This window comes from Apodemus sylvaticus, chromosome 15 (assembly GCF_947179515.1).
Source record: "Apodemus sylvaticus chromosome 15, mApoSyl1.1, whole genome shotgun sequence".
Classification (NCBI taxonomy): Eukaryota; Metazoa; Chordata; class Mammalia; order Rodentia; family Muridae; genus Apodemus; species Apodemus sylvaticus.
The window spans coordinates 43,059,627-43,082,032 of record NC_067486.1 but is presented as its reverse complement, the minus strand read 5'-3'; the positions used below and the strand labels follow the sequence as shown (position 1 = coordinate 43,082,032).

At 39.3% G+C, this 22,406-nt stretch overlaps 1 protein-coding gene across 36 annotated transcripts in view; it reads left to right on the top strand.

Moving 5' to 3' along the window:
* Positions 1-22,406, top strand: part of Abi3bp (ABI family member 3 binding protein) — a 230,040-nt gene that overhangs the window by 46,762 nt on the left and 160,872 nt on the right. For all 36 annotated transcript variants that reach the window (XM_052159205.1, XM_052159202.1, XM_052159201.1 and 33 more), the window contains exon 2: positions 6,605-6,784. In XM_052159205.1, the coding sequence (XP_052015165.1) occupies positions 6,605-6,784 (180 nt within the window). The remainder of the gene's footprint in view (positions 1-6,604; positions 6,785-22,406) is intronic.

Genomic DNA, 22,406 nt, shown 5'->3' with positions numbered 1-22,406 from the left:
CCATTCTTCAGCTGGTGTCTCACTATATGTTGTCCTGGAGAAGGAGTATCCTATTTAGTCCCAGAACAGGGATCATGAGAAAGTATGGCTTGTAATGCCTATAGATAGATCAACATGGATGAGTAAATTCAAATTTTGAGTTTTTTTTAATTTAATTTTGAGGTATTTTTTAATTTAAAGATCCAGCTCTCTGGCACTGGGGATGTTCATGAGGCTCATGAACAGTATTTTTTTTCTCTCTAATTTTTAGTGTCATTTTTTTTAGAGTTATCAAAATCGTCCTTTACAAGTTCATTGTATGTTAATTGTGTTTTCGTATTTGTATTGGTAAGTCACATGGAAGGCTGCTTTGTGATTGTCTCGGGTACTGTGTGCTGTTGTTGATTTATCTCCTGAACACTGTGAACTCTTTAACTTCACTGTCCCTGTTTATATCTCTGCTTCGGCATGTGTTTTATATATATGGTGAAAGGGTTTCATTTGCACGCTAGGGTTCACAGTGTCCAGACTGTTTGTCCTCATCACACTATTCCAGGAACACTGCCACCAGCATCCATCAGCTTAAAAATTACAAAGAATTTTCCTGACAACAACTCGGGGAATGTTTATAACAGCAGTTTTGTGTATGCACACACACACACACACATACACACACACACACACACACACACACACACACCATGGAGGTAATCTAATTTCTTCCACATTTTGGTACAGTCTCACGCCATGGCAGAAGAGACCCAGTTTTTCTCATCTCCATAACGCCTTCATTTAGATTCTACTGCTCATGGAAGGTCAATCAAGTATCTGGGTATTTCAGAACCGACAAACGCAGTTTAAATAACATTGGATATTATTTAATTAATCATGACATTTAGTCTTTACACTCTCCTTCAATTATTGATCTGAAGCTACCGTTTGTCTTTATGTAAAATTTGCTCTGGGAAGCTGGAGAGAAGACTCGGTGCTTAGCACTTGCTACTAAGCACCCTTCTGGGCCCTCAGTTTGGTTCTCAGTACCCACACGCTGGCTCACAACTGCCTTTTAACTCCCATTCCAGGACACTGGATATCCTCTTCTGGTCTCTGTAGGCACCAGGCATGCACATACATATATGTAGACAAAATACTCATACACGTAAAGTAAAACAAATTTAAATATTTTTTCCCACTAGCATCCTTGGCTTTTAGGTTGTTGTTATTGGCAAGGAAGTCCTGACGTGGGAGCAGAAACAAATGAATAATTGTCTCATAGCTTTTTCCTCCCTAGATACTCTGTGGATATTGCAGAAAAATTAGCAAAACTTTTAACACATTTCTTTGGTTTATAAAACCAGAACAGAGAGAATCAATTGAGCAACAAACCTTTATTGAATGATCTGAGTTTCCATCCCTGAAGTTTCTTATCTTAGCATGAGACTTCACTGGAATATAATCTAAGCTCTCAATTATGTTTTTGAAAGCTTTTCAATATGCTGTCACATATGTACTTAATAAAAAATACTAAGATGGGATGTCTTGATAGCTCCCTAATATTCTGTGTTAGTAAGATATTGGAATGTTTTAATAAAGTGCATTTGAAAGTTAGTGCTTTCTGACAAAACTTGATTTAGTGTGTGTGTGTGTGTGTGTGTGTGTGTGTGTGTTGAATAATAAATAATACTAGACACTGCTAAAGCTAACTCTACCAGTGATGTAATGGCAACCTGCTTGAATGTCCTATTAGAAGGCATCCATATAAGGAGGAAAGCTCTCTCCCATCCTACAGTGGCAAGATGGCTCGCCAGAATAAAGCTTCAGCCTGTCTTAGCACACAGCTAATTTGTTTTTTATTATTGAATCATATCCAATTGTATGAATGAGACATAGTTTGTTTATCCTCTCAGGCACCGATGGACTTTGTGTTTGTTTCCAGTTTATGTTGCTTTGAATGTTCTTATACATGTTCTACATAGACATGTTTTCACTTCTCCTATTGGCAATAGCTAGGGTTGAAATTGCGGGGCTCTTTGGTAACTTTTCAACTGTTCTCTAGCTAACCCAATCAAAAGGTAAGAGACCTCCAAATTGTACCTGATAGATCATTAGCTTATTGCTACTGTAACTTTAACCATTACACATCATTTTGGTTCTAATTTTTATTTCCCTTTGATTAATGGTACTGACTAAAAAATGTTAAGTTATGACTTGCACATAGTAGGACAACTCACGCTATGTCCACTTACTTGTATGATGTCTACAGTTTCTCTTCTCCCTTCTCTCTCTCTCTCTCTCTCTCTCTCTCTGTGTGTGTGTGTGTGTGTGTGTATGTGTGTGTGTCTTTCTCTGTATGCTTGTATATCTGTATGTATGGTATATGTATATGTGTATGTGGTACATGCTTGTGTGCATAGAGTACCCATGTGTATATGTATATTTAGGCATGCAGAAGCTAGAGGATGATGTCTTGTGTCTGCTTCAGTCATTTTCTTCCATCTTCCCTCGGAACAGGGTTTCTTCCTGAATTTAGAGTTTGTTTTTGCCTAAGGTACCTGCAAAGCAAACATCAGCAACCTTCCTGTCTCAAGACTTTTACCGTCTTGACCAGGATGATATGAACAACCTTTACTATATTGCATAATACTTGAAAGTATAAGATGTTTTTATGTGAAGAGAATTTTGCCACGTGTATTTTAATGTTGATTTCTTTTTTGGAGGTCTGTGACTGGGTGGCTGAAATTGCTTTGCTGCTTTTTACTAAAGTACAGGTTTTGTTGGTGGTGTTGATAGTACCATTTTTGTTGGTGGTGCTTTGGTTTGTTGTTACTGTTTGTGTTGGTGTTGCTTGAACTCTGGTACCCCATCTGTGACTGAGCTTTAGCCCAGGCCAGGCTGTTTCTTTACAGAGCCAGAACTCGTCTGCAACCCTCGGCAGCCAGCAGCCTCCCTCCTTTGATTGGTTTGGTGACCCAGAGTTCTTTGAGCTGACAGTGCCGGTTCCTCCTTTTGTCTGGTTTGCCAATCTTGCCCCATTTTTTTTATTCGATATAATTTATTTACATTTCAAATGATTTCCCCTTTTCTAGCCCCCCACTCCCCAAAAGTCCCGTAAGCCCCCTTCTCTTCCCCTGTCCTCCCACCCACCCCTTCCCACTTCCCCGTTCTGGTTTTGCCGAATACTGCTTCACTGAGTCTTTCCAGAACCAGGGGCCACTCTTCCTTTCTTCTTGTACCTCATTTGATGTGTGGATTATGTTTTGTTGCCCCATGTTTTTAATGCATATATTTACCTTTAGGATTTAAAAATGGACTAATTTTAATTCTGCGTTGGAAGATATTTTATTTATTTGTTTTTAGAATTTCACAATACTTTGAAATATTTAGAGATACTGTAGGGTGTTGCAAATAGAGAATTAGAAACCACTGTCATGGGTCCAAGAAAGTACTGGGCCAATGCGTAGCTTTTCCAAAAGCAGTCTATTATTGATTTCCTAAAATATATTTTTGTTTTCTCTCACATGCAATAAAATCTTCGTCCTGTAGTCTTTTCTTCTCTGTCCTCCTGACCATTTCTGGGCAATATATTTGTTGTTTATTTATGTGTTATTTTGTTTAAGGTCATATTGTAATATATTATTTTCTGTTTTATCTACATTACTTGCCACAAATGTAACTATGACTAAATGCTGGAAGATAACTTTCATTACATGAGTGAACTTTAAACCATCAGGCATATCCAACTAATGGCCCTCTGTCCACAGTGGTCAAAGATATCTATGAATCCAGACCAACCCAAAATCATAAGCTCATCTAAATAAAGCATTATGAATTTTTTGGTAACATTTGGTAACAGTTTTTGAGTGCCAACTTTGTTAATGATAACATTATATTTAAATATCTAAATGTTGAATATTCATGATGCAATCAAACCATAATAATTCACAATAAAGATTATTTATCATTAAAGATTAAAATTAATGTGTGATGCACAGAGATATGAGTCCCAGATATTAGAGCATTGTCCAGAAGTACAAAGTATTATTGAATACTAATATAAGCAGCAGTGTTAAGCATTGGTCCTTGCCCGTGGGATGGGTCACAAAAAGGTTCTTTAATTTTTTATTTTATTTTTTAATATTCTCTCAGCAAAATATCATAAAAAGTCTGCCTATGTTTCAACTTTTTGTGATAACTGACAACCATCTAACACAGGAAAATGTGTTCTTGACTTATATGTTATCCATTCTATTGAGGAAAAAAAATGGACTAATACTGGGGCCAATGTAGGAACACTGATTAAAGGGGAAAATTGAATTGCAAAAATCTATTTTTTTCTACATTATACATCGTTTAATCAAAATCTGGTGAAAATAAAACAAACCAAAGCTCTCAACATGAAGCCCATGGCTTGACCACACCTAACTTCATTGAGTAATAGCAGTGGCCTTGGGGAGAATAAGGTCTGGCTAATCTAGGTAGCAAGAACCTTGAGACTTCATTTTGACCCCCACAGTAAACATACAAAGTGATGGGCACCATGAATGCATCCAGCTGCCATTGCTATCATTTAGAAGGACTAAACTAGGTAAACTGTGAATGAAGTTCTTTCTTTTGATTTTCAATAAGTCACTCAGCATCTTAGGTTTAGTGCTATGAACAGATACCATGACCAAGGCAACTCTTATAAGGACAACATTTAATCAGGACTGGTTTAGTCCATAATCATCAAGGCAGGAACATGGCAGCATCCAGGCAGGCATGGTGCAATCAGAGATGAGAGTTCTACATCTTCATCTGAAGGCTTCTATAAGAAGACTAACTTCCTGGCAGCTACAATGAGGCCACACCCACAGTGACTCACACCTACTCCAATAAGGTCATACCTCCTCATAGTGCCACTCCCTGGGCCAAGCATATTCAAACCACCACACTCAGTGTCTATGATTTTCAATAACCAAGAATGAGATGTTTGTAAAGTCATTTTGTTTGGGGAAGTGGAAAGTAATATGTACATACATAGGACTTACCCTCCTGGTTGCTGAGGTAGAAGTGAGTTTGGTAGTTTGGCTCTTCTGAAGGGAATACTTTTCTTCTTTCAAAGGCTTAAATCAATCCTTTTATGTATCTGTGTTAGTTAGCTTCTTGTCACTGTGACAAATACCCAAAAGAAGTATATTAAAAGGAAGGAAGGCTTACTTTTGTTCATTTTTGATAGGTTTCAGTGCATTCTCAGCTGACCTGGGTGCCTTGAGTTTCTGGTGGGGCAGAACACTGTGCTGGAAGAGCATCATTGTACAGCAAATTTGTTCACCAAGAAGCAGAGAGACAGGGTGGGGCCAGAGACAAGATGGAACTTTCTAGAGCATGCCCCCAGTAATCTTGTTCTTCCACATACGTCCCACCTTCTGCTTTCCACCATTACATATTAATGTCACCCTATTACAAATCATTCAAAGGATTAATCTATGGATGAAGTCAAAGTTCTCATGATCTACCCTCACTGACTTGATCCACCAGCCTGGGACCAAACACTTAACTTGCAATGTCTCAGAAGAACATTTCCCATGGAAAGCCTAACATTGACCAAGATTGTTCAGAATCATTTGGGCTGGGGTACAATAAATCTTGGGTGTGACTCTTGTGGGTGACTCATTCTGTACTGATGTGGTTGGTTAGTATTTATTCAACATATGACCTTGGTAAATGAGAAACAGGATGTGAATTGTTAAATCAGTAAAGGCAGTCTTCTCAAAGGGCAAAAATATTTGCAGAATAAAGAGAAAAACCCATGACCCTAATCTTTCGAGGCATACTTGTTTTATAATTCAGAAATTTGAGTCATCTGAGAAAAATATTAGACTATATGTTATATAACTTCATGAATGAGGCCTTGACCAACAAGTACCATTTAAATAGGCATGGCTTCTTAAAGAACACCTGGTGGGCTGAAGAGATCTGATTCTGCAGCTAAGAAGATGTCATATCTTTATAGAGGATCAGAGTTTATTTCTCAACACACACATATTAGTTCTTAACTACATGTAACTACAACTCTGGGGATCTGACACCCTATTTTGGTTTTCAAGAGTTCTTGCATGCAATACAATCACTGACCCATTTCAGCACCCCAACAAGCCCTATACCACAAACCTACTTTCTTCCTACATACCCTGCTCTACTATTTACCAAAACCTGTATATAACAGTCTAGAGAGCATCCCAAGGATGCTGAGATATTTAACAAAGGTACATTGGTTAAATTTTACCAATAAGAAACTTGGGCTCCTTGAACCATATCATATATATATATATATATATATATGGTCCACTTTGAATAAAAATTATGAGCCCCCTATCCCCACCCAACACCCCTGACTTACCCCTTCAGTAACAAACTACCAAGAAGTAGACCTCTCAATAATTTTATTTTAGTCTGCTCTATTAAACACATTTTCATTGATTTTGATGTTAGTCAATGTTTTGGTCACCTGAGCATACTAAGAAGCCAAAGAGACAGCTTTTGTTCTAGGATTAATGCCTCCAGCAGGCAAGGTTGCTGAGTGGTGGTGGTTGCAGTATGAGGAAGGGGTGGAATATCAGACACTTACCTATGTTTCTGTGATCAGGTAAAAAGCCAAGTCTGAAAGTGCACATCAATACCACCAGCGACTCCATCCTCTTGAAGTTCCTGCGTCCAAATCCAAACGTAAAGCTGGAAGGTTTTCTCCTGGGATATGGCAGCAATGTGTCTCCAAACCAGTACTTCCCTCTTCCCACAGAAGGGAAATCCACGGAGGCTGTAGTCGGTAAGCTGTTTGGGGACCAGACTCACGGTGGGTGGTAAGAAATAACAACTGCAACAAGATGTCCAAACGTGGAAGATGAGAAACATTTCTTCTATATCCTTGGCTATATCCTTCTATATCCCAGTGTGGCAACACAAATCACCTTTGTAACTTCAAACCAGAGCCCACGTTCTTTATACTGAAGCTTTTTATTGCATGAAGAAATAATTGTTTAAATGGCTGTTGAACCTGTAATCCCTCCCACCTAATTGAATACATAGGGAAAGAAATAGCTGGGGTTAGCCCTCATGGCATTGTTTATATGACTAATTTTCCTTCTGTCATCTTTACTTTCTTATGGTAGAAGATGACAGCTATAGATTTTGGGTTATCTTTTCATAAGATGTTATCATTGGAAAGAAAACATATTACACCTTTAATTTTTTTAATTATTTCAAACAAGGAGATTAAAGTTCAATATGGATTATAAAATCATGCATTTCTTTGAAGATATTTTAATCATGTAAAATTAGAGTTTCGGGATGTAAGCCATCTTCTTGGTTTTTCTGTGAAAAGAAATGTAAATAAAATCCTTTTAAAAGATTAAATGCTTTGAAAAGGATGATTCATTTGTGAGAATTTTGAAAGTCTAGGATGAGATTAACATTTTTTCCCTTCTAAGATGTTGCTTAAGAGGCTGTCTCTGAGCTTTAGAAGTTTGATTCCATGTGTTCAAGCACTTTATATTAGTGTGTGTGTGGTAAGAATGCCAAGATGAATTTATTTTGTACTTTGGCTTACTGATTTTCCCAGAGGAGTCTTTGCTGCCTCTTAATGCCAGCCAAGTGATAATATTATTAATTAGTAACTAAAGATAATGTTGGTAATTAGTGAGTAACTTTATTTTACATAAGAAAAACACTTTAAAGCAACCCTGAGAGTTTGTTCCCTTTGAACTCTGTGAAGAAGGCATTTTTGACAAGTATAATAACAAACTTCATGAAGAACTTGAATGTTTACAAATATTCCCTGGTATATATTCAATCTTCATTATGAATAGAGATCAGACACTTCATGCTTAGCCTCACATGGAGAGCAGATCTACCTCCCCCTTTACAGAGGGAGTTAGCATTAACATTGTATTTTTGATAGATCTTTTATTTTGTTATTTAAATAGGGAATTTGGTCATTTGTTAGCTTTCTTTATAGCCAGTGAAATAATTAAATATTAAAATGGCAGAAGTCAAATTACTAATTAAAAGTTGTGTAGAAACCAAAACAGAATTTTTTAGCTTAAACCTTTCATTGTTTTAATAATGACAGTTGATCAAATAGGCTTGGGACTGCCTATTTTATTATTTTTCCCCTAGCATTTTATTGTATAAATTTCCAAAATCAAGGAAGAGAATGTTGGCAAAGGGCTTACAATGCACCTTGAGTACATATCATTGTGCTAATGTTCTACATGTTTATGCATACTGCTTTTAGAGCATTTTAAAGCATAAAGGGATACACTTTTAAAATCAAGTATGCATCTCTAACATATGACAAATATTTTAATAATCCAATACCTTTATTATATTATTACAACTAATCCTATAATATCATTTAATACCTAGTCCATACTTAAAATTTCTCATGTGGTCTTACAACAGTCTTTTTAGTCCCGTTCTGTTTGAATCACTATCTAAATTAAGTCCACATGATATATTAGATTATGGATCTTAAATCTTTTCCTTATCTCTTAGAATATCATTGGTATCTAGGGAAATTTGAATACCTATTGAGTAGGTTGTCCACAGCCTGCATTTAACTGGCTATTTCCATTGTGTGTTTTTCTTTGAAGTACTGAAGATAGCCTATTGGAGTATAAAGATAGCCTACATGTTAGATAGGATTAAGTTATCCCAAATTTTCTAGACCAGACAGGTTTTCCCAAAGAGTACTTTCATGTTCATCTGTAAGGAGGTGACAAAAGTTTGTCTTTGGAATTTGTCAGAGAATTTTTGATGATAATCTTACACGGTTTAGACAGTTGTCTATTAACGAAGATCCATGCAGTTCTGAATCTACACAGGCCAGAGATATGATTCAGACCCTGCTCTTTAGACCTTGATATTAGCAAAAGCGCTCCCTGAGCATGAGTGAGGATATCCAAATTCACATGATTTTGTAGAATTGCTTTTTTTTTTTTTAAATGTCTTTTAGACTTCAGAATGAAGAGCAGACATTCCCTGCACTGTGCCACTTAAGGTATCCTCAGTATACTTATTAAGAGTTTCAATATGTCAAATTTAAATGATGTTTTCTGGTCCCATATATGGTATAAAAATGGAGGCTAGGTAATAATATGAAGGGAAGACTCTAAATCTGGAGAGGCTATAACATAAGTGTATTTGCAGGTTGATCTAGAGTTTTTAACCTGTCACTTTGACTCAAGGAAATTGTAGAGTATTTTGCTAATCCATCTTAGGAGTAACTAAGGCTGGGGAGCCATTGGTGTTCGTAGGAGATTCCCACCATCTTCCTAGTCTCATGATCCACTCAGCAGCAAAAGGGCTTAAGCTGAGATCTGTAAGAAAGTATACTCAACAAGGAGGGATATTTTCTAAGGAAAAGTATTATCCTCTAGTTAAGCTGTATCTTCTGGCAAACCTTTCCAATGGATAACTATAGGATATGATTAGCACGTTCAACCTTCCCAGAGGACCAAGGTCTCCAAGACTAAGGAAGATAACATCTAGTTCCCAGATGTTTAGTTGCAGGGTGTGTGGTCTGATAACCAAAGAATCACTTTGAAGAAATTTCAGGAGGCCAAATTGAAAAATAATTGGCCAGCATTGGCCCTGGTGACTGGAAGGGAGAGAAGAGACCAGAAGAGAGGAACTTAGTGACCAGGATTGATGCCTCTTGGTCACAGCTGCAGAAAATAGTGTTTACATTAAGAGAAAGTGTAAGAGTTCTTTAATCTGATTATAACTGGAGTGTTTATGGATTGCTGTATCTGGGATGTCAATGTACCTGATTGGGGTTTCATGGGGAGGCTTATAAGAATTGAATTATTGTCCCCTTCTAAATCTGGCCTACCTTGCTTTGTTTTGTATTATCAACTATTTAATTCTTTGGCTATGCTTCTCCCATATAGAAAGTAAAATTTTTACTTTTTAAACAATAGTTAATGCCAGTTGATGGTCATTAGAAGTGACTTTTAAGGGTTCAGGAGGCATAATTGCTTCTAAGGGTTTTGTCTGTCTGTCTTTTTGTTTGCTTGTTTGTTTTTCTTTCTGTCATGTCACCTACTGGGATGCACTAGGGTCTTGCTCACCATTAGAAACATTAAGATCATTTTTCTATTCCATTATCTTCTTTTTGAAAAATGTTCGCTGATTAGACTCCAACTCTGGGGTTTGTGTTTTCTTTCTAATGAGTTAGGTCAGAATAATTTGCATTGAATGGATACTACCAAATATCTGTGGCATAATATATAATAGACTCAAAGCTATTTAGATTTCAAGAGGTCATTTCATTAAGCTCGAATGGCAAGTCAGAACCTATGCCATACAGGGGAAATCATAGACAAATCACTGTGTTGTGGAGCCTTAGGGGAAAAGATACGGAATTTCTAGTTTGCTATTTCATGTGGCATTCCTCAAACTCTAACTTGCCCTTTAGATCAATGCATTCTTTTTTTATTATTCTTTTCTAACATTCTAGTAAAAGCATAAAATTGTTCAATAATTTTTCTTTTTATATTTCTTGCTTTTAAAATTTATTTAATAGAATTTTATCATTTCCCTCTTTTTTCCCTCCTCCAGCCCCTCCTCCTTTTTTATGAACCCTTCCTGTATCTTCCCATTCTCAAGTTGATAGCCTCTTTTGCCTAGATTATATTCATTGTATGTATATGTGTCTTTGTGTGTGTGTGTATACATAAATGTATACAAATAGAATCTGTTGCATCTCTGTGTATATAGTTTCAGGGCTGACCACTCAGCATTGGACAACCAACAGGGGGAACTCATTTTATTTTATTAACATTTTATTTTATAACATTCTTTGAATGTTTTTATATGTTTGATCATATTTACAACCTCTTCTTGAACCATCCAGAAATCCAACTCCCTTCTGTATCCATCCAACTTTATGTTTTTTTCTTTGATATATTTTTTATTTACATTTCAAATGATTTCCCCTTTTCTGTACCCCCACTCCCCGAAAGTCCCATCAGCCCCCTTCCCTCCCCCTGTTTTCCCACCCAACCCTTCCCACTTCCCTGTTCTGGTTTTGCCCTTATGTTTTAAAAAAAATAATAATCTTTCAAGCCCAGTTCTCGCTGTCCAAACATTCTTGGTTGTGCAGTCTGGTTAACTTACTAGGGCTACATTCTCAGAGAAAGTCATCTCTTCCTCTTCCAGCAGCTAAGAACTGCCAAATCCCCGCAGCTGGGCATGGGAATGTGTGCCCAACTGCCCTGTTCACACTGAGATCCCCTTTAGCTTGAGCTTGCATGGGTTTTGTGTATACTGTTGCAACTGTGGAGAGCCCCTAACAGCTCTACTACTCCTGTGTCCAAAAGACAATGAAGCCTTGTACTCGCCCCCTTCTGTGGTTTTTACTCTTTCCAGTCCATTTTCATGTTTTTTAAAAATCTTTAATCTTTTTTTACAGTCCAGTCTTTACCCACCCCCTCCTGTTCTGCTCTCTGACAGTTCCTCATCCCATTCCTCCTTCCCCGTCTCCAAGAAGATGTTCCCATACCCTCCCCCTTTACCACACCAGGCCTCCCCACTTCCTGAGGCCTCAAGTCTTTCAAAGGTCAGGTGCATCTTCTCTCATAGAGGCCAGACCTGGCAGTCCTCTGCTGTATGTGTCAGGGGCCTCATATCAGCCTCATATCAACTGCTCGGCTGGTGACTCACTGTCTGAGGGATCTCAGGGGTCCAGGTTAGTTGAGACTGCTGGTCTTCCCATGGGCCGCCCTCCTCCTTAGCTTCTTCCAGCCTTTTCTTAATTCAACATCAGGGTCCTTGACTTCTGTCCATTGATTGAGTGTAAGTATCTGCTTCTGTCTCAGTCAGGCTTATTAGGCCCCTAGGACTGCAGCCATGCTAGGCTCCTCTCTGTAAGCACACCCTAGCATCAGTAATAGTGCCAGGCCTTGGAGCCTCCCCTTGAGTTGGATCCCAACTTGGGCCTGTCACTGACCTCATTTCCCTCATTTCCTCTTCTCCATTTTTGTCCTTGCAGTTCTTTTAGACAGGAACAATTCTGAGTCAGAGTTTTTGACTGTGGGATGGCAATCCCATCCCTCCACTTGATGCCTGTTTTCAACTGGAGGTGGATTCTACAAGTTCCCTCTCCCTACATTGGGCATTTCATCTAAGGTCCCTCCCTTTGTCATCTAAGTTCCCTCCATTTGTATGTGCCTTTTAAAAAAAGATTTATTGTTATTTTTAATTGCACACACACACATGGGTGTGTATATGTGTCTGTGCATGTGTGCCTGTGTGCAAACGTGATGTGTGTGTGTGTGTGTGTGGTGTGTGTATGTGTGTGTGGTGTATGTGTTTGTGTGTGTTTGAGGTGTGTGTGTTTGTGTGTGTATGTATACATATGATTTTATATGTTTGCAGAGGCCAAAAGAGAGTTTTAGATCTCTGGAGCTGGAGTTACAGGCAGTTGTGAGCCACCTAACCTGCTGGAAACTGAGCTGAGCTCCTTCAGTCTTCCAAGAGCGTAGTTCCTGTTCTTAGCTTCTGAACCATCTCTCCAGCCCTGATTTGTCACACTTCTCGATACTAAGAAACCTCTGTGAGTTTGTTCTTATTACTTCAGAATAGACTCATGTTCTAAATTAAATGATCTTTATCAGTTCATGAGATCAATTGCTTAGAATCTTGCCTGACTATTCACATTCATTATTTGTGGTTCATTAGCCAGGATACATTAGCTTTCTGTTGCTGTAATAAATTATTACAAATTTGGAGATTTAAAGCATTACAAACATCAACTTACAGCATTAGGTCCTTAGGTTGGAAGGATGGCGGGTCTTAGCCGGTTAAAATCAAAGTGTTGGCTGGATTACATTCCTGTCTGGTGGCTGAGCAAATGTGAGTTCTTGCCCCTTTCCAGCTTCACAGATGGTCCTCATGCCTCTTCCACCAAAGTCCACAACAGGAGACCAAACTGTTCGATCCTAGCAAGTCACCCTGGCCTCTTGTACTTCAGCAAAACTGACTGTACTGAGCCAATCTAGACAGTTCTGGATGCTGTCTTTCTTTTAGGCCAACTGATTAGCAACCTTAATTAAACCTGCAAAGTAAATGTCCTTTGTTATTTAACCTCACATGTCACAGGGAGATAGGGGGGCAGTCTTTGGGGACTGCTGTCCTATCTGTCACAATCTGCAGTCTTGACATTCACATCTTTGTCTTTCTGCTGCCAGTTCCCTAGAAAGCCATTGTCTGTTCTGTTTATTAGTAGTAGGTCAGTTTTTCACAGATATGCTGTGGGCAGGTGATGATTTCATGATTCTAAACTGATGAGCTGAAATCCCTTGAGACTGAAAGAGCAAGGAAATTTTATTTCTTTGTGCAAAGAAAGCATCTTTAATAGCACCCACTCACCCCTTTGTAATAGAATAATAGCATTTCTTTTTCCAGTGCACTGGACTTTAGCCAAACAAAATAAATTATCTTTACTTTCAAAACAAGGACTATTATGCTCTATTACCTGACTTATTTCAATAGTTGAAGGTTGTGTTTACTATAAAATCTTATTTGTGACATGAGAAGTTGTTGTTTTTCAAAAATATTCAGGGTAATATTTAATGATATGTGGATTGGAAACTCTTACTAGTCACTGATAAATGAATTTGCATTTGTTTTCATATCTTTATACTAAGCATTAACTGACTTTTTCCAAGTCACTTATTACTCTTACATACAAAGTAAAGTTAATCATTCGTTTTGATATTTTAAAATTCATATTCAGATAAAATTTGGTAAAACCTGACTTAGGTAGAGCTGTGTGGAAGCTCCCATTCTTTATAGCCACCAGGAAACTGAGGCATAAGGATTGCCATGAGTTTCAGTCCAGCCTTGTCTAGATGGTTAGACTGAGTATCAAAAGGGGGTGGGGGGTGGGGTGAGGTGGGGGTGGGGGTGGGATCTTAGGAGATTGATTGAAGCAGTAGAAAAATTTACCTAATGCCCTCTAGACTCTAGAAATGGTTTTAAAACAACAATAACAACAAAGCCAAACAAACAAACAAAAACCAGGATTCTTAATGAATCGATCATCTAGGCTCCTGTTCCTCTTATTTTTTGGACTCATATCCCAAATCAGCCTGGCTCTGAAGCCACAGAGTCACCTGTGTCCAAGTGAGCAACACAGCCAAAGGCTGGGCCACGGTGCGCAACTCTTGCCGCTCAGTTTTATGTTCAGCTGCTGATCATTTTTACAAATATGCTAGTGAAGGGGGGAGGGGAGAAAGAGAAAGGGAAAGAGTGAATGAGAGAGTGGGGAAGAGAGAGAATGAGGGAGAGGGAGATGAAGAGGGAGACGGAGGGAGACAGAGACGGAGACGGAGATGGAGGAGACAGAGATGGAGGAGACGGAGACTGAGAAGAAGAAAAAGAAGAGAGGAGCGTGACAATCCTTTAACTGGGTAGCACAAGGCAAACAGCTTTGCTTTGCTGGCTCAAATAACAAATGGAAAAGAGTCTTCCCTACTCAAAAACCATTGCAAATGCTTGCCGTCCAGCCAGGTGTTAGAATCCAGTGGGTCTGATAAAGAAAAGAGTTTCAATTCTCACAGTTGCACTCGTTTTTCAAGGAGCACATTTTGTGCAGCTGTGGGCCTCTCGGGGCACTTCCGGGCACCATCTTGTGGATTGATTCCGGGACGAGTTCTGAGTTCCATCAGATGCTGTATCCCAAAAAGAGCCCTGAGCCAGAATGATGACTCCTATGTCCTAAGACAGCGTCCCCTTTACTTGAGAGGGAGCAGATAGAAAAAAGACTTCTGAGTCAAACAGACTTGGATTCAAGTTGGATACCCTGGCTTAATGTGGAGTGGTTTGGAGTAAGGTATTTATTTAACTTCTCTGATCTCCCAGAAGTGTTGTGAAAACTGGATAAATGAGCCACGGCAGATTATCTAGGTCCTAGCATAGAGTGTGCATGCTTTATACATTTTTATCAGTTTCTCATAGAAGTTAAATGGCCTTGGTCTTGATGGACTTCATGTTTCTGAGCTTTGTCGCAGCTGCTAACAAGAGTTAGGCTATTATATTTCTACTGCACTGGCGGTTTATGCAAGAGTTTAGTGTCTAGTGTGAAAAAGCTTGGTCACAGAGAGGTTGTGTGATTTAGTTTGGTTTTATGTTCGGCACTGAGAATATGTGAGGCCAGGAAATCATAGAATAGCAGAGGATTGAATAGCTAAAAACAATCATATTCTTCTCATTCTTTTGTCCCAAGATGTTTTCTTGAGAAGGACAAAGCAAAATCGGAGGCTGTGATGACGGCCACAGTGTGGCTGCACACGGCCCTCCCACGGTCAGGGTCTAATCATCAAGTGGAGAAGTATATTGAAGCTGCCTCTTTGCACTTGGTGACTGGAGACCAGGTGCTGCTTAGAATCCATAGCCTTAGTTCCAAAGGAAAAGAACAGCGATTCTCCATTTTCTAGATTTTATATTTTCCAGCATGCCTAGATAATTAGTTATTAGTATGAATATATAATAAATTTGACTTGTTCTACTAAACACAAATGAAAATGAGAAAGAAACTGCTCCATTAATCAGCTGATAACAGCAAGTTTAGGTAAAAATGAAACTGTTTATTTTTATGTGTTTCACTTCTTTTTCACAGAGGAAAGAAAAGTTTTAAAACATTCTGAGTGCAGTTTACTTATAGACATGGAGACGTGACTAAACATAAACTAGGCGCTATATTATTTCACTCAGCTCATACTCTTACATATTAATAATGGCTCTTCAAAGCTTGATCCTTGACTTTAAAAGCATTTATTACAGTTAATTTTCATGTGGACTGGAGGGCTCATGTGGACTCATGAGATCTGGGAACCATTTCTCTTTCTAAAATGTGATCGTGGGGATTGGGAACGCATCTGTCTCAGTGGCAAGCACTTTCCTGACTGAGCCATCTTGCTGACTCTTCCCTTAATTTTAATATTTGACTAGACAACAAGAAAAAAAGTATATATTTCTTCTATCACTGCAATTTAGACTCACAACTTCCCTTTTCTAATCTCTATGTGACTATGCATCCGAGTACAGAAGCACCATAAAGTTTAAAATGGTGGAGGTTGTCACCACTCATTCTCCTGGAGGCAAACATCACAAAGAAAGCGGTTGTGGATTTGTTGGTGAAAGTACTAGAAGTGGAGCTTGGGTTGGAAGAACAATAGAAGGGAGTGATACAGAGCGGCTGTAGAGACCAAGTGAAGCCCCCCTTCCTTCCTGATAGAACCCTTAGATAATTAGCAAGAGGCGAACAGCTGTCAGCAATGAAGTTGGGCGCTTACCAAACTCCCAAGAGACAGCTAGCTGTTGGGCAATCCTCTTACTCAGCAGTTCTCAAACCTGTGTGTTGTGACCCCTTTCAGGGTTGAAGGACCCTTTTCATGGGGAATGCCTATCAGGTATTCTGCATATCAACTAGATACTGACATTACAATTCAGAACAATAGCAGAACAATTGCAGTTTTGAAGTAGCAAGGAAATAATTTTATGGTTGTGGTCATCATTGTATGAGGAACTATATTAAAGGGTCGTAGCATTAGGGATGTCGAGAACCACTGCTGTTATCCATAACATTATCCATAATGAAATCAAAGGTTAAGTTCATGTCTCAGAGATATGTAGCGCATCAATGCAGGTCCAGAATGTGACTCCACCAAACTGGCTGAGAACCCCCTGTTCTATGGCTGGCCACTGCTTTAGAGGGGATTTTTGGTCTACAATGGAACTCTTAGTGGTTTGCTCCTGTAATCCCCTATAAAAATCTTCCTTTTTTCTTATTCAAGAGGCCAAGCATCATAGCTACCTAATTCTTAAACATGTGAGCTTTAATGTGTAACAACTGTGCCCAAAGATGTGCCAAAGATTTGCCACCACCACTGCCTCTATTATGGTTGCCCACATGATTCGTGGTGATGCCTCATTTCCACAGGAGGCCAGGGAATAAACCATTTATGGTCCTCTCTGTGTGTATCCGACAGACTGTGTTTTCTTTTAGCATAACCCATGTGAACTGCTGTTGCCAATGGCCTCATTTCACTATCTGTTCACCTGGCCTTGAACACTGGGGAAGAGGGGGTCCTTCTGTTTCAGCTTTCTGGATAGCTGGTACCATTAACTACAGGCATCAAAAGCTTGGGTACCTGGATTTAGCATCACTGCTAAGGTTAAGTGTGTGTGTGTGTGTGTGTGTGTGTGTGTGACTGACCTGTCTTCCTTCATACTCCACCTAAAGTCCCATGAGTTGGAGATCCTATGGGCCTTGTATTTCTTTTTTTTTCTTTCATGTTCTTTGAACTTAGAAACATAATTAATGAATGGAAAATGGTTGGAGACTCACAAAGTCTGAAAAAGCTGTGAGTACCCCTTAAAGAGGTAAAGAGGATTTTTTAGCCTGAAAAACCTGGGAGTACCCTTTAAGATAAATTTTTTTTCCTTTTTATCTAAAGATGCTTTCAGTGTTATTTTTCTAGAAATAGATTTAGTATGAGGTAAGTATTTGGCTTTAAATCTTCAAGATAAATCCATTTTTTTTCATTAAAAAACATAGAAATCCTAGAATCATTTGATTTTCTTCCAAGACATAAAATTTAGCAGAATTGAAGTAAATTTTTTAAAAAGATATGTAAAGCTATTGGAAGAGCAGGTATCAACTTCTGAATAAATGAGTAATTTCTTAATAAATGTATACCATCCTTTAACCAGTTCACCATGAGTTTATTATCAGAAAGGCCTATTTTGAAAAGAGACTATTTCCACATGTGCTGCTAAAGATAAATATTTTTAATACTTTATTTTTTTCTATTGGATTTAACTGGAGTTTATTCATCTGCCTGATCCCAGAAAGTAATACATCATCTCTAAGTTGATTTTTTTTTCTTGGAAATTTGCTAAAAGCAAATTTGCATGATCTCAGTGTAAAGTACAGAATTTTATTTTTCAGCCATATTGTCTAAGGTACTGAAATGAAAATCTAACTTTTACAAATTCATTATGGGTTGTTCAGTTAAATTGTCCTCCATTGTCACAGGCTAAATGGATGTTTTCCTCTGGATGTACTATTCCAGAATAGCGCAGCTAAGAGGGTGGTTTTAAATGGAAAGCTAGCTGAAGAAAAAGGTTAAAATGGGGGAGGGGGAGGGGTTCTAAGGGTTGTCCAGGGAATGGAGATACAAGAAAAGAATTAGATAGAAGACTTTCCTTTGGTTTAGGGATATTTGAACGCCACAGACAATAGTCTTATTGGCTTTTGTAATTACCATGTTATTTCCCTTGGAATGGGTCACTTGTCCAGTGAACTCAGTGTTCTTTGGCTCATGTGAGTCAGACCATGTGCTGTGCTGGGAAAACTTGCATTTGGCTTTATTGTTTTGTTGTGGGCATATTGGGGTTTTGCTGCATGTATTCATCTGTGTCTTATTTTTACCAGCCTAGTGAGGCCTCCCAGAGGCAGAGCTGGGCCTTATCAAACAGATGTGCTTGCTAACTAGATTCGATGAATTTGGGCTATCCTCAGTTCTCCAAACAAGGCTCATTGTCAACAAAACAGAACATCTCTCCTAGCCTGTAGTAGTAATCTCTGGAGAAACTGGTTATTTGAATTTAGGGGTTGACTCTACCACTGGCAATGCCTGGTTTGCCTGTCATATCAAAATTTGTATCTGTTGTCTGGTGTGATTATCAAACATGTCTCATTTTCTCAGGATCTCCCACTTTAGTTGGAATGATACCTACTTAATCTATTTACAAGAGAAACCTAGCAGTCTCAGCATGATCCCTAGATCTTTCACAGTCTGATCAGTAAGTAAAATCACTCTGTTATGATGGTGCTCTGTGAGAAGGGGAATCAAGGGAAGATGTTGGCTCTGAGCTCTATACTATGTCCACTCACCAAATAGAGTATATAGTAGCTAGCTAATCAGCATATGCTGGCATCAAGTTTTCATTAGCCAATGATTTTTTAATTTCCTCAAAGTCCTAGACTGAAGAATTGGTGGACTGGTCCTCAGAGTTACCCTGTAGAACAGATACTGTCAATAGCATCCTCTTTATTTCAAGGAAGCCAGTGGATCCCTAGAGGTTTAAGAATATGCCAGTATTAGGCTGGCTCCAGATCTGGCTTGGTTTTAGCCAACACAGTGCCATGCTTTTCAGTCCAATGGAATGGATACACATTTCTGGTTCTTTTTAGAGGACCCCACCCCATCTCCACATGGATGTCCACACCCCCACCTCTTTTTAGTTCTATGGGAAAACTCCTTTAAGGGAACTATCCTTGGCCCTGTCTCTCTACCAGATAATGCCCACTAGAACATTTTAAAAGAGAGGGAAGCAATATCCTGCTGTGTGAAGTCTGACTTTGGACACTGCTATTCTTTGGGGGGAAAAAAGTCTCCAAACGAAATCCTGATCTTTCATCCGATCTTTCAAAATGATAATATTAAAAAGTTTTAGAGTTCATAGGTAAATTCTGTGGGCCAGAATATGTCCTAATTCAAACTCTATCCCCAGACAAACCTTAAACCAGCTAATAGACAACAAACAGCCCACATTATGCCTCTCTGTGAGGTGCACATGTAAGTACAGGCTAAGGGAGTGCTAGAGGGAAGGTTGCCAGCACTTTAGCATGACAGGTCCCAGGCAGAAAGGATGTGTACTGACCGTTAGGATGAGGGGCAGAGAATTATGTTACTGAGTATTTGTGATATCAGGAAGAGGAACTGATATCAGGAAGAGGAAGTGGAGAAGGATTAGTTTTCAACAGTAGCTGGATGAGACAGGCCAGGCTCTGTGCCAGATCACAGGAAGCAAGATTAACCTGGGACAGAGACACACCCAGTGTGCAGGGACAGGCAGCAGAGGGGTCATATTGGTGCTGGCTTCATGAACAGGTGACAAGTGCCCTTGGAGGACCTCGTGTTCAATTAAATGAGTCATTACCATTCTTCTCAATCCATAGTTTTTTTTCAATTTGATTTAGTGACATCCTATGGGGTCAGGCTGGGGTGTGGAAGCCTGAACTTCTGTGCTTTGGTCTTCTATGCCCTTCACCTTCTCAGTTCAGTTCTCAAATGTTTTGTCTCCAAGACTCACACGCCTCCATTCACTGTGTCCAGCATGGCTTTGTCCTGGAAACCTGACTTAGGCAACAAGGAAATAAAGAAATTACAGACAGACAGATAAGACACACAGATACACAGTCAGACACACATCAGGTGTGCTGGGCTGGAAAGGCACCTGCTATGTAACTGGGAACCTTAGCATATTTATTATACCCAAGATAGTTTTGGTAGGAGGTCTCTGTCAGGAAGCAGTCTTAGATTGTAGTTGTTCTTGAGGATGAAGCTTCAGTTGCTGGTTTTTATACATACTCCCAACATTTCATACGCCCAACCAGAGAGAGGAATCAAGCCTGACTTGAGTAGGGCTTTGGCAGTTCCCAGGTGTCTGAGACATTTGGGTCCTTGACATGGCTGTATCCATGTCAATGATACACAGTCACTCAATAATTTACTCCCTACACATTCTCTCAGAGCCTCTACCCCTCTCTACACATGTTGTCTGATTGGCTGCTTATGTCTCAGGTAGAATTAGCAACCTAAGCATGTTTCCATCTCCAGCAGACCCTTAGGTATGAACCCAGGAAGAGCTAGAGTATGTACACACACACACACACACACACACACACACACACACACACACACGATGGGATCATATGGCCAGACCTGGTGGCAGTTGTATTTGCACAAGCTGGAAGTGTCACTATACATTCCTCAGGGTATTTGGATGAAGTAAATATCATTCCAATCCTAATCCATATATGAATGTTCCACTGCAGAGACTGCAGTCACAGAGGTGTATAGGTTGGAGTGACAGATCTGTGGGAAAGAAAGCTTGAATTTTATATACTAAGGCTTCAGATAGGGAGATAAGAATCTTTGATATTGGGGAGCCATTAATGGGACACATTCTTGTCTTAGTCTATTTTTTGTTGCTGTAACAGACTACCCAATGAATTTATTAACATGAGATTTATCCAGGCTCATGATTCTGTAGTCTATAATAAAGTCCAGGACCAGGCAGATGAATCTAGAAAAATCCTTATGCTGCACCACAGCATGGCAAATGATGTCACATGGTTGTCACTTATATGCAGATTGCAAGCTGGCACATGAACAAGAGAAGGCATAGAGTGTGTATGTGAGAGAGTAAGGGACGGTGCTGGACTTGATTTATAATGACTTGCTAGGGTTCTCAGTTGGCTCTTCCTCTCATATACATATCTCCTGTAGGAATTGCGCCTCATAGTGAAGCAGAGCAAAGCTCAAAGTTGTTGAGAGTCCAGAGTAAGGTAGGGTGTGGTTAAGGAGAGTGGAGCCCAACTCCAGAGTATCACTTTGGCAAATAACACCATCACAGATGAAGGCAAAGATAGAGAAAGAAAGAAGGTATTTTTTTTATTTCTTTTTTTTTATTCGATATATTTTTTATTTACATTTCAAATGATTTCCCCTTTTCTAGACCCCCACTCCCTGAAAGTCCCATCAGCCTAATTAGTTTATTTATGCTTTTACACTCCATATTTTATTCCCCCCACCCCTATTCACCCTCTGACTGTTCTACATCCCATACGCCCTTCCCACCCCATCTCCACATGGATGTCCCCACCACCACCTGTCCTCTAAACTCCCTAGGGCCTCCAGTCTCTTGATGGTAGTTGCATTCATCTCTGAATGAACACAGACCCGGCAGTCCTCTACTATATACGTGTTGGGGGCCTAATACCAGCTAGTGATTTGGTGGTCCCGTGTTTGGGAGATCTTGGAGGTAGTTTTATTGAAACTGCTAGTCCTCCTACAGGTTTACTCTTCTCCTCAGCTTCTTTTACCCTTGCCTAATTCAACAACAGGGTCACGCACTTCTGTCCATTGGTTATGTGCAAAAATCTGCATCTGACTCTTTCAGCTGCGTGTTGGGTCTTCTGGAATATAGTCAGGTTAGGGCCCTTTTTGTGAGTGCTCCATAGCCTCAGTAATAGTGTCAGGCCTTGGAACCTCCCCTTGAGCTGGGCCCCACTTTGGGCCTGTCGCTAGACCTTTTTTTCCTCAAGCTCCTCTCCATTTCCATCCCTATAATTCTCTAGACAGGAACAATTTTGTGTCAGAGTTGCAACTATTTTTTTTAATGTCCTTAATAATTCTTTCTCTCTGCTTTTAAAGAAAGGTTTTACTATTTGTTTTTTTTACATTGGGTTCAGAATTATCATAGGTAACCCTGGGTGAAATGTGTCTTTAATAGGATTGCCTTCCCAAATTTCGTCAAATTCAAATCAGAACCGCAAGTGAAACTCCAGAGATGTCTCCTTCAATGGGATG